The 16,867-nt window shown below is 46.7% G+C and overlaps 1 protein-coding gene across 3 annotated transcripts in view; it reads left to right on the top strand.

Moving 5' to 3' along the window:
• The window catches only part of PLCB2 (phospholipase C beta 2), a 46,408-nt gene that overhangs the window by 12,888 nt on the left and 16,653 nt on the right, over window positions 1-16,867 (top strand). For all 3 annotated transcript variants that reach the window (XM_058848139.1, XM_058848133.1, XM_058848148.1), the window contains exons 2-11: window positions 2,149-2,226; window positions 3,738-3,806; window positions 10,973-11,113; window positions 11,772-11,851; window positions 12,137-12,190; window positions 14,084-14,159; window positions 14,514-14,614; window positions 14,921-15,087; window positions 15,271-15,417; window positions 15,618-15,775. In XM_058848139.1, coding sequence (XP_058704122.1) covers window positions 2,149-2,226; window positions 3,738-3,806; window positions 10,973-11,113; window positions 11,772-11,851; window positions 12,137-12,190; window positions 14,084-14,159; window positions 14,514-14,614; window positions 14,921-15,087; window positions 15,271-15,417; window positions 15,618-15,775 — 1,071 coding nt within the window. The remainder of the gene's footprint in view (window positions 1-2,148; window positions 2,227-3,737; window positions 3,807-10,972; window positions 11,114-11,771; window positions 11,852-12,136; window positions 12,191-14,083; window positions 14,160-14,513; window positions 14,615-14,920; window positions 15,088-15,270; window positions 15,418-15,617; window positions 15,776-16,867) is intronic.

The raw sequence follows: 16,867 nt of genomic DNA, 5'->3' as shown, positions 1-16,867 counted from the left end.
GGTCCAGCAGCACTGAGAATGAGAGCAGTGTCCTGTGCAGCTGGCAGGAAGGATGGATGTGAGGAATGAGTTGGAGTATGGCTGCCAGCTGCTCTGTTAGCAGTGCAGGAAGGAGGATGACACCAGGGTACAGTGAAAAGCACAGCCTTCCTCTTCCCTGTGGGCCCACTGCCTGCAGAGTGCACTTGGAGCTTCTTGGAATTTGAAATCTGCTTTCTCAGAATAACAGTAGCAAAACTTGTCTAAAATTACTGATGACTGTGTGCTCAGTCCTTGGGGACCGCTCTCTCAAGAACTGGAAGCTGTTAAGTGCTTTATTGGCTATTCCTGGGATGGGTTCCCCTGAAACCCAAGGTAGGTCAAGTTGGGCTTCCAAGACCCACCAAGTGTTTATTTCCTGCTGTAGCTGTTGATTAGTGAGCTCAATTCCTGCTGGATCTTTCCTTAAGGTTTATATATTTGTAAACATTTTTAAGAGGTTGCCTCAACTAAGTAGTTTACAGGCTTGATCTCCACCAATAAAGAAAGGCTTCTCCATGAGTGGGCTGTTCTGGTCACATTTCCATTCCATTGGGCTTTCCCAATGCATGGTTAGAACAGGCTGCAGAGGATGATGGTGAGAGCTCCAGAATGCAGGATTGCTGTGCTTTAGAATTCGTGAATGCTGTGTTTTTTGTATATCTTTCAATTGACCTGACTCTACTGTTAACAGTTTTGAACTCCTTCCAGGATAAGGGAGGCAAAGGAGTTAAGGAAGATCAGATTGGCCTCTTACGTCACTGTTCAGCTTGGGGCTGAACTAGGGCCTTCCAGCAGAAAAGCAAACCCACGCTTTTTCTACAGAGCCCTCACCTTGTCCAGCTTTAGTCAGGCACTGTCTAGAGAAGAGAGCAACAGATCCCTGACAGGCAGGACTGTTCTGACCTGTCCCACAGAGTTAGTTGCAGGACCTCGGGGTAAGGAGCAGCTCTGCAGTGCTTTGTTCAGCATCCAGCAAGCTGGGGGTCCTAAGCAGACTGAAGAGGTGAAGTCCTACTACATGGGTGGTAGCTGAGTTAAAGAACAGCTGGGAACCGTGTCAGAACCCCAGGCAGGGCACAAGGTAGTAGCTGACCTCTTGAGCAGGGCAGGGTTTGGTTCTATGCTGCCTCTGAGTGCTTGTAGTAGAATCAGAACTGTTCTTATCCCTGAAAGATTATGAATCACAGGATTTTAGCAGACAGTGTTTGCTTTTTGCCCCATTCCGTGAGAAGCAGCCAGTTTGGCTGCCAGACCATCTTCTGTAGGATTGCCTGTTTCCTTTGCTGCCAGGAGCTGCCCCATTGGAGAGGCTGCCTGCACCCCCATGCAAGGCCTGGCCCTGCCCAGGAGCCTGGTTGGCAACAGCTTCCTTGCAGCCTCAGCTTGCCCTCCAGAAAGGTGCTCTGTGGGAGATAAGGTAATCTAGAACATGGCACAATACTCTGTGGTGGTACTATGGGGCCTGTTCTGCTCTCTGTGGCCACGTGTGCAGGGAGCCAGCCAAGACATGGGAACATGGACATGGTGCTGGGCAGGCCCTGGCGCAGTGTGAGGAAGACAGGAGGCAGTAAAATGACTACAAACAATGTGCTGTGCAATGAGCAGTTTACTGTAAATATTGTGTATGGAAATGTTTCAGAATCCCCATCTAAAGCAGCATCATGATGCTGCATTGATGCATTCCCTTCTTGAAGCCTTCCTGTCTAGGAGCCCAGATAATCTGCATGAAAACCTGGATGGGAGATGCCATGCATGAATGCTTTCTCTGCTTGGCCTGGGCTACTCCTGAGCTTGTAGAATAAAGGAGGTAGAAGAAGACTTTTCAAATGAAACAAATAATTGAATCTCCAGATTCTTTGTTCTCTCAGTTCTTTGTGTAGAAAGCTCTAGGAGAGCTATTCTTGTTAAATGCATAGGTTAGGTGAGACTCAGGATTCAGCTTCCAGGGCCTCACAGGTGTCACTGTGGAGATGTCCTAAAATAGTTGAGTTTGTTTTCATAAATCCCAGAGGATGTTCACCTGCCTAAGTCTGTATTTGAGCTGGGAATCTTGTGTCCCAGGATGTTTTCTCCAAGTCACCCAAGGTGCCAACATTCTTTCTTTTATTGTTTTTATTTTTTTGTCAGGAAACATCAAATGCTTCTCCTGTGATTCTCCGAGTGGATCCCCAGGGCTTTTACGTGTACTGGACCTATCAGAGCATGGTAAGTGAGACTGCACAGCTCAGGCTCCAACCAGCCAGGTCAGCTTTGTGTGAGATGACAACACTGAAACTGCTCAAATTCTGCACTTGGGAGCAAACTGCCAAACTCATTCCTCTTAGCAGGGACACCCCACCAAGGAATGGGAGCTGGTCAGTGGCAGGTTGGTCTTCAGAGCACCAGGAAAGTGCAAGAACTGAAGGTTTGAGTGTGACCTTTCTGTGCCTTTCATACTTTCACCATTTTTGACTCCTGCAAAGCTCACTATGTGTCCTTCAAATGACTTAATGGAGAACAGTTGTGCTGATGTCAACCAGCAAGAAACAGGGTTCTCCTAACCTCTACAGTGGGGCCATTAACTGACTCATTGGGGTTTTAGATATTTTAACTAGAAAGTAGTGACCATAGTGATGTAGGGCCTGCATGGAGTTCGGAGAGCAAGCTGTGCTCAGGGTGATGTTTGCAGGCTGTTGGAGCAAAGCACAAGATGCCAGCTGCTGGAGGAGAGGGAGAGGCAACACATGGAGGAAAGAGAATTTAGTTCCTCACTGATGAGTAGCATCAAGTGATGGAGAGGGAGGTGGAAGGCTGGGCTTGCTTCCGCTTTCCAGAGCAGGCTGTGGTTCAGCTCTACTTCCTCTGCCTGACCTACATGCCATGGCAGATTCAGACAGTCCTGCACAGGCCCTGGCCAAGGACCTGGTGGGTTTGGGTGAGCTCTGCCTTTCCAGAGATTGTGCCCAGTGCCAGCTGTGGCACTGCCACAGCCACATCCCCTGAAAACAGTGTCACAGCACTGGGGACTGTCACACCCCTTGATGTCTCTGTCACTCCTGTTCTGCTTTCAGGGTCCACTCAGGCAGTAGAATTTGTGTTCTTAGGGTTCCAGAAGGAAGAAGTGGAGCACAAAGTGATGCAAGGGAAGCTGGTGTCACCGTGGAAAGGGAGATACTTCATTGGGGAAAGGAAGCATAGCTACCACAAGGAAACCCAGACTGGAAAGGGTCTGGCATTCCTGGAAAATGCTGTTGATCAGCAGCTAAAGTAAACTGAGCTGCTTTTGCACTACAGACTCAGAAAGGAGTGGGATTAGGAGTAAAATTACTTCCTGCTTAACAATAAAACTGGGATACAGCCAGAAGACATAGCATCTACATTGTCCTGTACTGCAATCTTGGAAAATAATATTATCTGCTGCAACAAGTATAATTTGTTCTCCAGACCCATAGTGAGAAGAAAAATTAGTAACAGAGGAAGGAAATTCAGGTTGGATATTAAAAGAACAAACAAGACAGTAAGCCAGTAGTGAGGACGTGGAGGGGCTGCCTGGGGAAGGCTGTGCAGTGTCCTCTGTGGGATTGGCTTCCCTCCCTGCATTGCACCTTCTGGGAGATCTCTTCCACAGGGAAAGACACTAAGCCAAACCTGATTTACAGCTTCTGGGGGCTCTGTCATGGAGTGCTTTCCTTCCTCTTTTGTCTTTCTTCATTTTCCTTGTCCTTATTCTGTTGTAGGAAAGGGAAATTCTGGATATCACCAGCATCCGAGACACACGAGCAGGGAGATTTGCCAAAATGCCCAAGGTGAGTCCACAACTTCTTTCTGTCCAGTGTTTAAACAGAAAGGCAAGACTGCCTGCGGTTTTGGTGGGCTCAGGCAGTTTGTTCTGGATTTCTGTAGGAGCAAGGTAGAGAGGATCTCATCTCCTATGTAAATACAGAAAAGCTGTCTTGTCCCTAACCTCCCAGGCCTCTGTGCACCCAAAAGCAGCACTCTCACACTATGGTAGATGGGCTTATTGGAAGGAATATATCCTTCCAAACAGGAAAACCAATTGCCCTTCCAAGTGCCCTGCTTGTAAGTGCTTGCTGCCCTGGTAAGTCCTGCTGGGGACACTCTGATGGTCCTGCACTGAGTCACTGCTCTTGTGTACCCACAAACCTGGAGTTACAATGCCAGTCCAACAGTGTGTGCTGGGGTTTTTCCCTTTAAAGGGATGGAAATGCATTTTCAGAAAAACTAGGGTTTCTTTTTGGTTTTTTTTCCCCCCACATATATTTTTACATTTGCACATGATCAGGGCTTTATTCTCTATTTCAGTTATAATTGAAGCTTCTTGCAGCCTTTGTTAGGACTTTATTTCTGGGACTTTTTTATTTTTTGTTTGTTTTTAACTTTTCCATGTATGGAAAAGGCAAACAGAAAACTTCAGTAAAGCTCAAAGGTGGAAAAGGGACTGAAGAAGTAAAGCTGATGGGTCATGTGGTGACATAGGTGACTCTCTAAAGCAAAAGGGAAAGGTTTTGCAATATCTCCTGAGCCTCAAGCAGCCTTTTGCATAAGTTGTTTAGATGTTTTCTCAATCTGCTCTGAAAATGTTTATTCAGAGCTCCCCAAGACCAATATTTTTCAAAATACCATAATAAGGTGGGTGCTAAAGGCACGACAGAGCTCAAGAACATTACCCATCTTCTTAAAAAAATCATAATTCCTTCAGAGAAACTGCCTTTCTCCTTACAAATTCACTAGAATGGAGCATAGTTCAATTTTCAGTGAGCCTAAAACTTGGTCAGCAACTTGCTTTGTGGGAATTATACTTCAAAAATACTGTTTATAAAATTTGGGGCTGCCCAAATATTCGAGTTGGTGCTGCCCTCCAGATGGGACATACTAAGGAAGAGGCTGACTTGAAGGAGAGGTATGAGATACTCTTTTCTAGGGTGTTAAACTTTGAGGAATAACCTGTTGGCAAAATTAATTGATCTTTGATATAGATGATAAATTGCTGGGGGAAGTACTGAGGCCTTGGCTGCGTGTCCTGGTGGTTACAGGAGGCTGCAGAAACATGTCCTAGATTTCAGGAATTTGTTAAGGAAGACTAATTGGAGAGTACCAGGAGAAGACAGTTTGCCAATGATACAAAGTTATTTGAGGTAATAAAATCAGGCTGCTTTGTAGGAAGACCTTGAATTGCTGATTGACTGCATGATCTAATGAGTGATACATTTTATACAGATAAAAATCAGGCAATGCACACAGAAAAAAATCCCTCATCCTTCTGTAATAACAGAAGGCCCTGAGTTGACTGTTGCTACTCAGAAAACATCGTGGGTGTATGGTAAAATATCAATGTAGTGTTCAGCAGTATTTGTCCCCTAAAAGCAAATTGTGTATTGGGAGTTACAAGGAAATCATTAGGATGTCATGCTATTGTGTACATCTCAAATGGATCCATATTTATGTGCAATTCTAGTGTACTCTCAAATTAGGTGAGAACTGGAAAAGGTATGGAAGAGCAGCAGGATTAACAAAGGAATGCAGTGGCTGCTGGGGGTAGAGCATCTGAGTAGGAGGGACTGTATTCTGGCAGGAGGAGTAAGGTGAATGGGATGTGGAGTGCTGTAATATCAGGAGTTGAATGGAGAAGGGAAGCATGAAGCAGTTGCTCAGGGTTTCTTCCAGTGCAGGATCTCCATATAAGGTGGAATTTTCCAGAGGTAGGAGCAGCACAAGTAGGAGGTGCTGCTGCTGTCCCACCTCACATCACCAGGCCATGGGTGATGCTTCCTGCACAGTCATGGAAATGTGAGTATAAAATGTCAGTACAAGAAGGAAATGCCCTTAGAGGGTTATTAAATGTGAGATAATGCCTCTGGGTTAGGAAGCTGCTGAATCCTAGATTGCTGGGGGCTGCAGGGATGTGTCAGGGAAGTCCCAGTGCATTTGCCCTGTTCCAGCACTTTTCCCTAGGCACCTGGATGGAGCTGCTCTGTTCTAGCTGTTGTAATAGGCCAGGGACGGGATTTTTGTGTCCTGGGAATTGGCTGCAGCTCATTTTTGAAGAACAACGAAGCAAACGTCAAGCACTGACTGATTTATTAATTCTCAGTGGGTAGAAGTGATGGACTTGATGACAACCTTTGCTGTGAAAATCCCAAGTGCCTTTTTGAATTCTGTATTTTACAGAGACTAATTGAAATAAGTCCCCTTTTTATTTCAGGGAGTTTTCTGGAATTCTGTGGTAACATGTAGTAAAATACACTAGACTGGCTTCTTATTCACCTTTTCCTTGTGGATCCTGGGAGGTCTTGTGTGGGCACTGAAGGGGTGTTGAACGAAGATGTGCCATCTGGGTCTGGAAAATTCTTACTCATAGCTCTTCTATCCTCGATGCCTCTGGCTTAAAGCCCTCAGGGTTGTGTTCATTTGGCTCTCCTGAGAACAGAAGTTCACAAAAGAATGCAGAAAGCAGGGAAAAATTCTTCACATGAGCCACCACACCCTCCACATGGGGCGGTTGTGTTCTGGGGCGTTGTTACAAAAGGCATGAATATAAAAACTGGTGTGGTGAAACAAATAAAAATCTGTTTTGAGGTAGAAGAATGAACATGGGTGCTGTTCTGCCCTGTTAAAAAAATAGAGGCTTGGGATGGTTGTGGAACTGTTGTAATTGATACGAAGAGTCACTTGTTTAGCTGCCTGAAGGTGGAGAAGAAATGAGCCCTTGGCCTTATTTAGGACAAGGATTAGGACAAGGAGAGGAGGATCACAGCTGTGGGAAGAGCTGTGGATGGCACCAGCAATAAAAGGAGCATCCTTTCTCCCTCCCTGCAAGTGATGCCCCAATCAATCTGCAGCTGCTTTGAGGCAAAGCTTGTGGCCTGGTTTTCCTGCTGGATTGTGACTGAAGGAATTCCAGAGGAAGGAGAGTGCTGTATGGAGAGTATCTGTGCCACTGGTTTCCACAGCAAGGAGCTGTGGCTCAAGGATGTAACCTGCCCTGAGTTTTCCAGTCCTATGGCACTGACAAGTCTCCCTGGGAGGAGTGGGTGGGTCGCTGTGACTGTGGGGAGTTCCCTGCTCTCAGTAGCACTTTCCCACCACTGCCCAGCAGGAGGTTTGGGGTTTTTCTTTGTAACCTCTACACACAGCGAGAAAAGTAACACCAAAGCAGCCACACGGAAAACCACTTGAGAAGGGACGTGTTGCCATGAGCGCTGCCGGCACAGGTCACAGCTGGGACTCCATCCGTGCTTTTGGGATGCTTAGGGAGCAGGGAGTGCCCAGCACAGCGTGGAAAGGGACTCACTAAGGGCTGCCAGCCATAGGCACCACCTCCAAATGGAAATGGCCCTCGCCTGCCTTCCCCAGCCCTCGTCTCACCGCAGAGCAGAATCCTCCCTGGCCCCTCCTACGCAGGGCTCCCCTGCTCACCCGCCCGTGAGAGGTTCTTTGAGAGCGGCTTCGCCTCTCTGCCGTGACTTTTCTTCGTGGATTTTTTTTTTTTTTTTTTTCTTTTTTAGATGTGGCAGAACGAACTTTGGCGTGTGTTCAAGAGAAAAATAAAGATAAGAGTGAGCAGCGCCTTTTAACAGCAAGGAGGCAAGATTAAAAAGCTATTGACTATAGTTCAGCAGTGTGCCAATGCAGATCAGGCTGTTATTTACAATTAGGTCTGTGTTTTCATTTCAGTAATGAGGAACGATAAGGGCTGCTCCATTTGTGGGGCTTTTTGTGGTTTCTTTTTTTTAAGGCACCACGACCCCAGAATGCTGACAGAGAATCTAATAATAATTAAAGCTAAACTAGACACTGTTTTAGGCCAGACTTCTGGGCTGTTGGCTGTGTCTTGGTGTTTGTTTAGATGTTTCAGGAGGCATTGGCTTTGAGACAGGCATGTTTTTTAATAAAATCCGAAGTTGTACTTTCTGATTGTCGTGATTTTAAACCAGCTTCATCCTCTGTCCACATTCTGTTGGTGTTGAACCTGGAGATGCAACCTGAACTGCACATGTACAGGGAGAAAATTATACTGAGGCATTTAACTCATCATGTTTTGAGAATAAAATTGAAGCCAGTGGGAATGTTCAGGAACCATGCAGGACAATCACAGTGCCCTCAGAGCTGAGCTGTGAGCCACAGGCTGTGAACAGTGCAGTTGGTCAGTGGTTCTGCTGCAGGATAGGGGATGAGCAGCTCTGGCATTGGGATTCAGCAGTTTGTGAGCCCAGGATGGAGCTGAACTAAGTCTAATTCCAGCCCTCCACTGGAGAGCGATCATATGGAGCCATGTGGAGACACCAATCTGTGAGTGTGCAAGAGAGAGGCAGGTACAAGCCTGTGTCTGGCAAAGGATTTATAAATGGTGGAGAAGGAGCTAAGCAAGGAAATGGGCACATGTGAGTGATGGCCTTTGCCATGCTGGGCCCTCCTGCTTCTGCCATCCTTGTGCAGTGAGCTTGGGGCCATACATTCCCTTCTGTCCCTGGCAGTGTGTCCCTGCTGGATTACATGGGCTATTCTGTGCCTGGGAATCTGCTGCATTTTCCAGTTCCTTTAGGTAAGACACTGAGAGCTGAGAGTGCTTCACTGTGGATTTTTGTCTGCCTGTGTCCCTGAGATGCTTGGCAAGGGACAGGCTGGCCCTCCCCATCCTGCAGCCATTATCTCCAGCATGGAGCAGCAAGGCTAACAGGGACAGGAGTGTTACCTCAATAGTCAAAGGCATTAGAAATATCTTGGGGCTTCCTTTTTCCCTTCTGGCAACCAAATAAGACCTCTCTTCTCAAAAAGAGAAGATTTGTTGTCCTAATGCCACAAGACACAGCTCTGCCAGGTCACAGTGACATGACAGGTCCTGCTGTCAGTCAGCTCTGCCCCTGTTCAAGTAGAAAAAGGACCATCCCTCTCTGTCCTGTGTCTGTCTCTATTTGCATGAGAATTTGTTTTTCTCTGGGCTATGGATCTCTGTACAGCTGAGGATTTTAGGGAAATCAGGAGGGTGGGATGTGAAACACTAGCTGACTCCTTATTTCAGCCACTCTGCTAGTAGGTTGTTTTCTGCTTGTCTGAGTTTTTTAAGGGAATTTGCTAAGAGTGTTTCCTTTCTGATTTGCATGGCTAATATGCATGTCCTGCTTTTCATGCAGCATTTTCTATTTTTCCTTTATGGCTAGCTGCAAGGTGACAGTAATCCCAGAGTGAAGCTGTGGCACAAGGTGCTGAAGGAGTGCAGGTTGTGAAAGAGCCATCAGGGTCAGAGCTCCTGCACACAGTCTCTGGTCCTCTCTCTACATCTTCATTGGGTGTTGGATGCATCACTGCCTGGATAAGGGCAAAAGTGTTTGGCTTGCTGGGGACATAGCCTGGACAGAGAGGTCTGGAGAGAGCCAGGTGATGAGTGTCTGCTGGAGAGCAGCGTGCAGAGAAGGAAGGGCTGGGAGGAGCCCCAGATAACAAATACAGGAAATGAGTTCAGCACAACCACAAGCTCACCATTGTTTGGGCCTCCTCTCCTGTACAGCCCTGGAGCTGAACAAATGCTGGTGCATTTGCAAGATGAAGTTAAGTCTGGAGTTAAAATCCCAACACTTTGATACTGGCACTGGAAAGTTGAGCTCCAGCAAGGAATCGCCACAAGCGTGGGAAGGAGATTGTGGGTATTTGGGGGTGCTCAGTTCTGCACAGGAAAATGGCTCACAAGGCAAGAAGGAGCCATTTTTGAAATTCTCTTGTAGAAAATAGGCAAATCATATTCTTTCCCATATTCCCATAAATCATATTCCTCCCTCTAAATGTTCTGGAATTAAGCAGGTTTCAGAGTTACCCTCTCAGAGAAGTGCCTTTCCAAAATAAGAGACACCAGTCAGATGATCCTGAGTTACAACCCAGCCCATCCTGTTTTCCTTAAAGATGCCTGTTTGCTACAGATGTGTCAAAATTGCAAATGCCCCAGAAATTAGGAAAATTGAAGTAAAAAAATTCTGCAGTTCCTTATAAAATGTGTGTACAGCTGTGTATGTGAAGTGGCGCAGACTGAAACCTGAAGGTGTGCTCAGATTCCAACTCCAGTTTAACTGGAGACTTAAAGTCTGACCTGCTCTAACAATCCCAGACTGTGGATTTTGCCCTGTTTCTAAAGGAGCAGGTGCTCTGACAGCTCCCTGTTTGCTTGGACAGGGATTTGTCCTGCACTTCAGATAATGGATTGCTATGCTTTATTCTAGGAATGGAAATTTTATCTTCCCATTATAAATAGCACCATCAGTAAAACTCCGGGATACCTTGGATACCTTGGCTTAGTGACACCATGCATAGGAATGCAGAAAATGCTGAATAATTTAAAGGATTCTATAAATACTTTCATATGGTGCTGCAATCCAAGTACCACTAATCGGATGAGCCTTGCACTTAACAAAACAAGTCTCTGGTGAGCCGTTGCTGTAGGGTACTGGAATTGCTATGGAAAAAACCACTACTAGCAACTGACAGAAGCAGAAAATGGGGCTTGGAGGGGAAGAACTCAACTCTGAGGTGACAGGGGGTCCCAAAAACATCTTTCTTGTGGAGGGAGGTTACATATAAGGATATCACACTTTCTAATGTTTTGATAAAATCAACTGGTTACACACCTCTGGCACAAGCAGGCCAAACCCTTCCCTGCTTGTTTGCAAGTCCAGGCTGAAGATTCAGAAGAAATTTCTTTAAGAGCAGTCTCCAGTTTTGACTTTATCAGACTTTTGCCAGGGGTGTTATAGTGGTTTGCCCCATGGAAGATCCAGTAATGCAAACTCCAGAATAAAGATAAAAAATAAGGAAAGTCAAGGAAAGAAAGATTGCACTAAGCAATTTTGCTACCCTTGAGATGCTTTCTTTGAATTTGGGCCAGTGTGTGTATTGGGGTCTGATTTTTTTGGGGTAGTTTTCCCTCATTCTCCAGTTGCTCCCATCTGTTCTATTTCTTTTGCAGTCCCTGAAGCTCCGAGAGGTTTTTAACTTGGATCACCCTTGCAGCACATTCCTGCTGAAGACCCTGACAATCGTATCTGGCCCTGACATGGTTGACCTCACTTTCCATAACTTTGTGTCCTACAAGGAGAATATTTCCAAGGTATTGGGGTCTGAGGTCGTGGAAGTTCTGGCAGCCACTAAGGATTGGGGCATTCAGTGGGAAGCAGGAAAGGAGAGGGGGAGACAGGACCCTGAGCCCTTTCAGAATTACTGACAAGGTTATAAACCAGCAGGTTTATGTTACAGTCAGGTGTGGTGTCTCCATAATTCTAGAAGCTTCTGTCCTGCACAGAGAAGGACCGGGAGAAGACTGGTCATTGTCTTTGATGTGTTTTGTATGGATGAATAGGCAGCTGAGAAGTGGAAAAGCTTCAGCTCCTAGGCAGGAGGAAAGTGATAGACTCAAGCCTGGAAGTATCAGACAGGATAAGGAGTAACAGTTTTAAACTGGAGGAGGGTAGATTTTGATTGGATGTGAGACGACTTTCTTTCCTGTGAGGGTGGGGGGGCCCTGGCACAGGTTGCCTAGAGCAGCTGTGGCTGTCCCATCCCTGGAAGTCAAGGTCAGGTTGGATGGGGCTTGGAACAACCTGGGATAGTGGAAGGTGTCCCTGCCCATGGCAGGATGTGGGACTGGATGGACTTTAAGGTTCCTTCCAACCAAAACCATTCCAGGATTCTGTGCCCTGTCCATGTTTGCTGTGTACTTCTTGGAGCAGTTCAGTAGTGCCTAATTACCTCTGCCCTGTTTGTTCCAGGCTTGGGCTGAGGATATTATGGCCATTGCCCGGAATCCCCTCACGTACAACGCTCCCCGCTACACCTTCCTAGAGAAAATGTAAGTCCTTTCTAAGAAACCTTTTTCTCTGAAACATCCACATCCTGCCCTTTCTTACAGTACTGGAAAAAAACAAAGACTTCTAGGCATCCAGATCCCTTGGCAGTCTCCAGACCAAGGCCTGGGTCATGCCAAGGTTAAGCTGACAGTCTACAGGAACCCGATTTTCAGTTCATAGTTAGATTGTTTGCCCAATTGCATGTTTTTCCTTTCCTGCCACTTAGTAGGATCTCTTAAGATGGTACAAATGCATTTTTGTAATCTTGTTTGGGTTTTTTTTCACAGCCTAGTGAAGCTGAAGTTGCAACTGAATGAAGAGGGAAAGATTCCTGTCCGGAAGTGAGTGTGGATATTTGTTTTATTGTGTGTTCAGTCAGACTACAGGCAGAGCACCTGAGGTTAGGTGACACATAATTTGAGTCTGAAAAGGAGACTTTGTGGCCTTCATCTACAGCAACAAATGGCTTAAATAGCCACAGATATCACTTCCTGGTTGTTGCCAAGAAAAAAAGTAACAAAATGAAGCAACTTTGGTAAAATTCAGATCACAGATTATTTTGCGAGCCTGAGATGAAAGGTGGATGAGATGTAGGATAGTCTCCCTTTCCTGTAAGGAGTTCTATATTTAGAGAGCTTTTTGCTGGACTCACCTGCAGCAGGGTTCCCTTGCTTTTCTTGTCTCCTCTCTCCCATGTGACCACTCCAGTCCTTCCCCACTTCCTCTGTCCCTCAGCCTTCACTCTGGATGTGCATGAGAGCGAAGCAGCCTCTGGGCCAGTGTTAGTGCTAGTTTAGGAGCAGAAAAATTTGTCCTTCCCTGTCCCCATCTTGGCCTTGTGCATCAGGTGGGGCTCCCATTAGAATGGGAAGCAGGGCTCAGCCTGTGCCTTCTCCCCTGCACTATGTGGCATGAATCTGGAACTGATTTTATGCTATTCGGTGTCTTCCCAAGTAAAATCGCTCCAGGGCTGGTCCTGTGGTTCCTCTGTGTTGATTTAGCTCATAGAATGACAAAAGGCAGCACTGCCATGTTGAATTCCCTTTTGGTCCATAAATTACCTTTTGTTTTAAGAATAAGGAGCTGCAGACAGTGCATTTGAGAAGTTCTGAACCACTCTGCTCTAGGTCTGTGCTATGTTACAGCAGCACAAGAGGTGAGCACTAATCACCCCAAATAAACAGGCCCCAGGGTGTGTTGTAAGGCAGAGCTGTGCTGGATTAAGGCTGTGCTGACTAAATGGGCTCCTGGAGGGCTGAGCTTTATTCAACACAAAACATTTTTTGTTATTTGTTTTCTAAACCACCAACCAGCAGAACTTCATTGTCAAAAACCAGAATATTCATCAAAGGGCTGTTAAAAATGTGTAGGTTTGTAATGAATAACACACTAGGGAAGAGTGCTTTGAATTGATCTTTAAAATGCAAGCAAGGTAGCATTGTGGCAGGGAGAAACAAGCTTATTCCTCTGAAACAAGCTAGAAAAAAATATCTGTTACAGGATGTACCTCTTCTCAGTGCCCATTTCTTGTAGAATGGTAAAAATGCAGACCATGAAATAGTCCACATTAAGAACAAGGTTTATAAAAATACTCAGTATCTCCAGCTGCAGGTAAATATAAGGCTTCCAAAACTTCTGAAAATTCTATGAACATTTGCCTTTCCTTTAAATATGTAAATCCCGTTGGTATCATACCAAGGCTGCTGCAGTTTTGCCTTGCAAAGGGCAGGGTTTGCATGAGCTGCTGCAGCCCCCCCCCAGGCACTCCCACCTGGCAGCACAGGGCACTCCCTGTTCCCGTTTGCTGTGAGCACCTGTGATTCCAGGAGCTTGACAGAACTGAGGCTGGATTTATCTGTGGAGGAGACCATGGTGCTGTTGACAGGGATGTTCTAAAAGGAGGAAAAATTCAGTTGTTTCTTCTCCACAGTACCATAGGAAGCACCTCCAAGAGGGGCAGAAAAGGACAGGAGAGGGATTTTGAGTGACAGGGCTCTTTCAGAGTCCATAGCAGAAACACAGAGCTTCTGCTTTGAGTCAGCAGTCAAAAAATCCTGTGTAGGTTTATCAAGCTCTGTCCCTCTGTTACTCCCCTGGAGAGTTTGTTGGTTCATGCTTACAGTTGTCTTGCTCTCTCCCTTGCTGTGTATTTGGAGTGTCCTGCACTACCTGCAGCTCCAGCCCCCCGACCTCCCTCCTGCTCCATGGTGATGTTTGTTTTCCTGTCTGGTCAGTATTTTTCAGATGTTCCCTGCAGACAAGAAGAGGGTGGAAGAAGCATTAAGTGCTTGTCACCTACCAAATGGCAAGGTGAGGGTTTCTCTGGGTATCCAGAAGTCTCATGAGCTTGAGAAGGATCTTTTCCCCTTCCCTGACTGGAATGCCCTTGGCTGTAAAAATCCATCAGCTGAGATGTTTGTAGTTGCTTACCTTACCCCGCCACTGCCAGGCCTTAACTCCGGCCTGCTGGCATCAGTTCTTACGTCTTCCAGTAACACTGGTGACTCCAGCACTTGCACTGTGTGGCACAAGGAGCAGCAACATCTGGCCAGATGTTCCGTCACTTACTGGGGTAGTCACAGCCTGAGCTGAGCTGTGGGTATTCATGATAGGTAAGAGCTGTCATGGGTTTGTGGTCCTGACACATCTTCATTGCGTTCTCAGAATGATGCCATCAACCCCGAGGACTTCCCTGAGCCAGTGTACAAGACATTCCTCATGAATCTGTGTCCACGGCCCGAGATTGATGAGATATTTACCTCACAGTAAGTTTCCCTCAAGCCACAGTTCAGAACTTGCTCTCTTGTGGCAAAAGTTAGACAGGAAGGAAGGGATTTAATGTTGTGTGGTTTGTCCGGCCTTCAGCCTTACAAGGGCAGGATCCCAGGTCACTTAATGCCTTCACTCACAGCCTGAATAAAAAGGATGAGACCTCACTGTGCTACAGGACCCTGAAATATATGGGCCCAGAGGGAGAATCAACCTGAGGAAGGATCAACCTCTCCTATGTGCAAAGATTTCTGGGGTAATTCCCAGGCCCTAGCTCTGCCCCTCTGTGATTCTCTCTGCAGCCATCTAAAAGCAAAGCCCTACATGACCAAAGAGCACCTGGCAAAGTTCATCAACAAGAAGCAGCGAGACACCCGCCTCAATGACATCCTCTTCCCACCAGCCAAACCTGAGCAGGTGCAGAGCCTGATAGAGAAGTATGAGCCCAGTGGGTTTAACATCCAGAGAGGTGAGTCTTGTTCAGCTCAAAGGTCTTGCTATAGAGGTGGGATGAAAGAGCAGGAGAGCTCGTGCCCTCTGCCATCCTGCTTCCCAGGGGAGCAGTCAGCCTGGCTCCCACAACTCTCAACTTCCAAAGAGGTGCCAGAACCATTCCATTTGGTGACCATTAACAGCTCTGTTTGCCATGCAGGGCAGCTGTCTCCAGAGGGGATGGTCTGGTTCCTCTGTGGCCCCGAGAACAACCTGATAGTGCTGGACAAGCTGATGCTGTACCAGGACATGACCCAGCCGCTATCGCACTACTACATCAATTCCTCTCACAACACCTATCTGACAGGTGTGGCAGTCCAGGGATGGGGGAGGGACACAGTCAGCCAGGCAGATGTGTGTGCCCTGGGCTGACTCTAAATGCTGTGTTGCCCTGCAACTGAAAATATCTTGTCAGTCTGCTGCATTCACCTGCCGAAGGCTGGCAGAGATTGCTGTTGCCCCTGCTTGTCCCATGTGAGTAGCTAACGCTGAGCATCTCTCCTGCAGCTGGGCAGTTTTCTGGGACATCCTCTCCGGAAATGTACCGCCAGACACTACTGGCCGGCTGCCGCTGCGTGGAGCTGGACTGCTGGAAGGGCCGGCCCCCGGACGAGGAGCCCATCATCACCCACGGCTTCACCATGACAACTGAGATCCTCTTCAAGGTAGGGAACAGCTTTCTCCACGGATGCTTTCCCCTGCCTGCTTTTAGACTGATTGCTGAGGGAGCCAGATGGCTGAGGGCAAAGATGTTTGAGAGGAAAAGATTGATGGCAAGGTGACAAGTGAATGAATGTGTAGGTAGAAGGAAAAGTGAACAGATAAGCACTAGGTTGGAGTTAGCACATTTTTTGAATGGGAGGAGTAGCAGAGAGGTTGATAGCTGGATGAAGATGGATAGAGGAATGAATAAGGGAAATGTGGGAAGTCAGGCAGAAGCCACGGAGGGGTGGCTGAGCAGAGGTGTGTGTGTGTACACAGGGCTGTGTCACAGGATGGATGCACAGAATGTGCCATGGGGGTGGTGGATTTATAGATAGAGACACATCAGAGGAGCAAACTGGATGGCTTTTAGAAAACACACAGTTAAAATGAGTTTATCTTCTGGTCTGCAGCAGGTTTCTATGGCTGACAGCCTCAAGTGGAGGCTTTTGGAAGAACAGGGTTCAATTCCTTCCTAATGACCTGTGTGTTGGAATGTGTTTTGTGGAGCAGCTGGCTTCCCTGAGGATTCAGCTCCCAGGCTGCGGAAGCACAGCACAAAGCCAGGCAGTACAGGGTATTTATCCACAGCTTGCAAGTTACAAATAAAGGCATCATACTGAGTTTTTTTCTGCACTCCTTTACACAGCTGCTGCCAACAGGTAGAGGTGCTTTAGATGTTTTTTTCCAGCTCTTTATTTTTCTTCTGTACCTTCCCCTCAATTCCCATACTCCACTATTACTAAAATATTTATGTGTGAGGGAGGGAAAAAAACAACAAACCAAACCACTCCTTAAGGTCAGAAGTGTTGTCATCCTCAGACTCAGTAATTTCTTAAGCCCTGTGGTATCACTGCTGCTTTTTGCACAGCAGTTCACTGCAGATAGAACAGAAATAATGGCATTTGTAGCTGCTGTAATTGCAGAGTTCTGCTGAAGCCTTGGACCATTCCTCAAGGAAATTATAACCTGCTAACACAGCATGTGTTGGGTTTTGGTTTTACATTACACACAGTCCTTCCTTCCACTACAATTACTGTGGCCTTTTAGTAGCA

Source organism: Poecile atricapillus, chromosome 1 (genome assembly GCF_030490865.1).
Source record: "Poecile atricapillus isolate bPoeAtr1 chromosome 1, bPoeAtr1.hap1, whole genome shotgun sequence".
Lineage (NCBI taxonomy): Eukaryota > Metazoa > Chordata > Aves > Passeriformes > Paridae > Poecile > Poecile atricapillus.
This window is presented reverse-complemented; position numbering and strand designations above follow the sequence as displayed.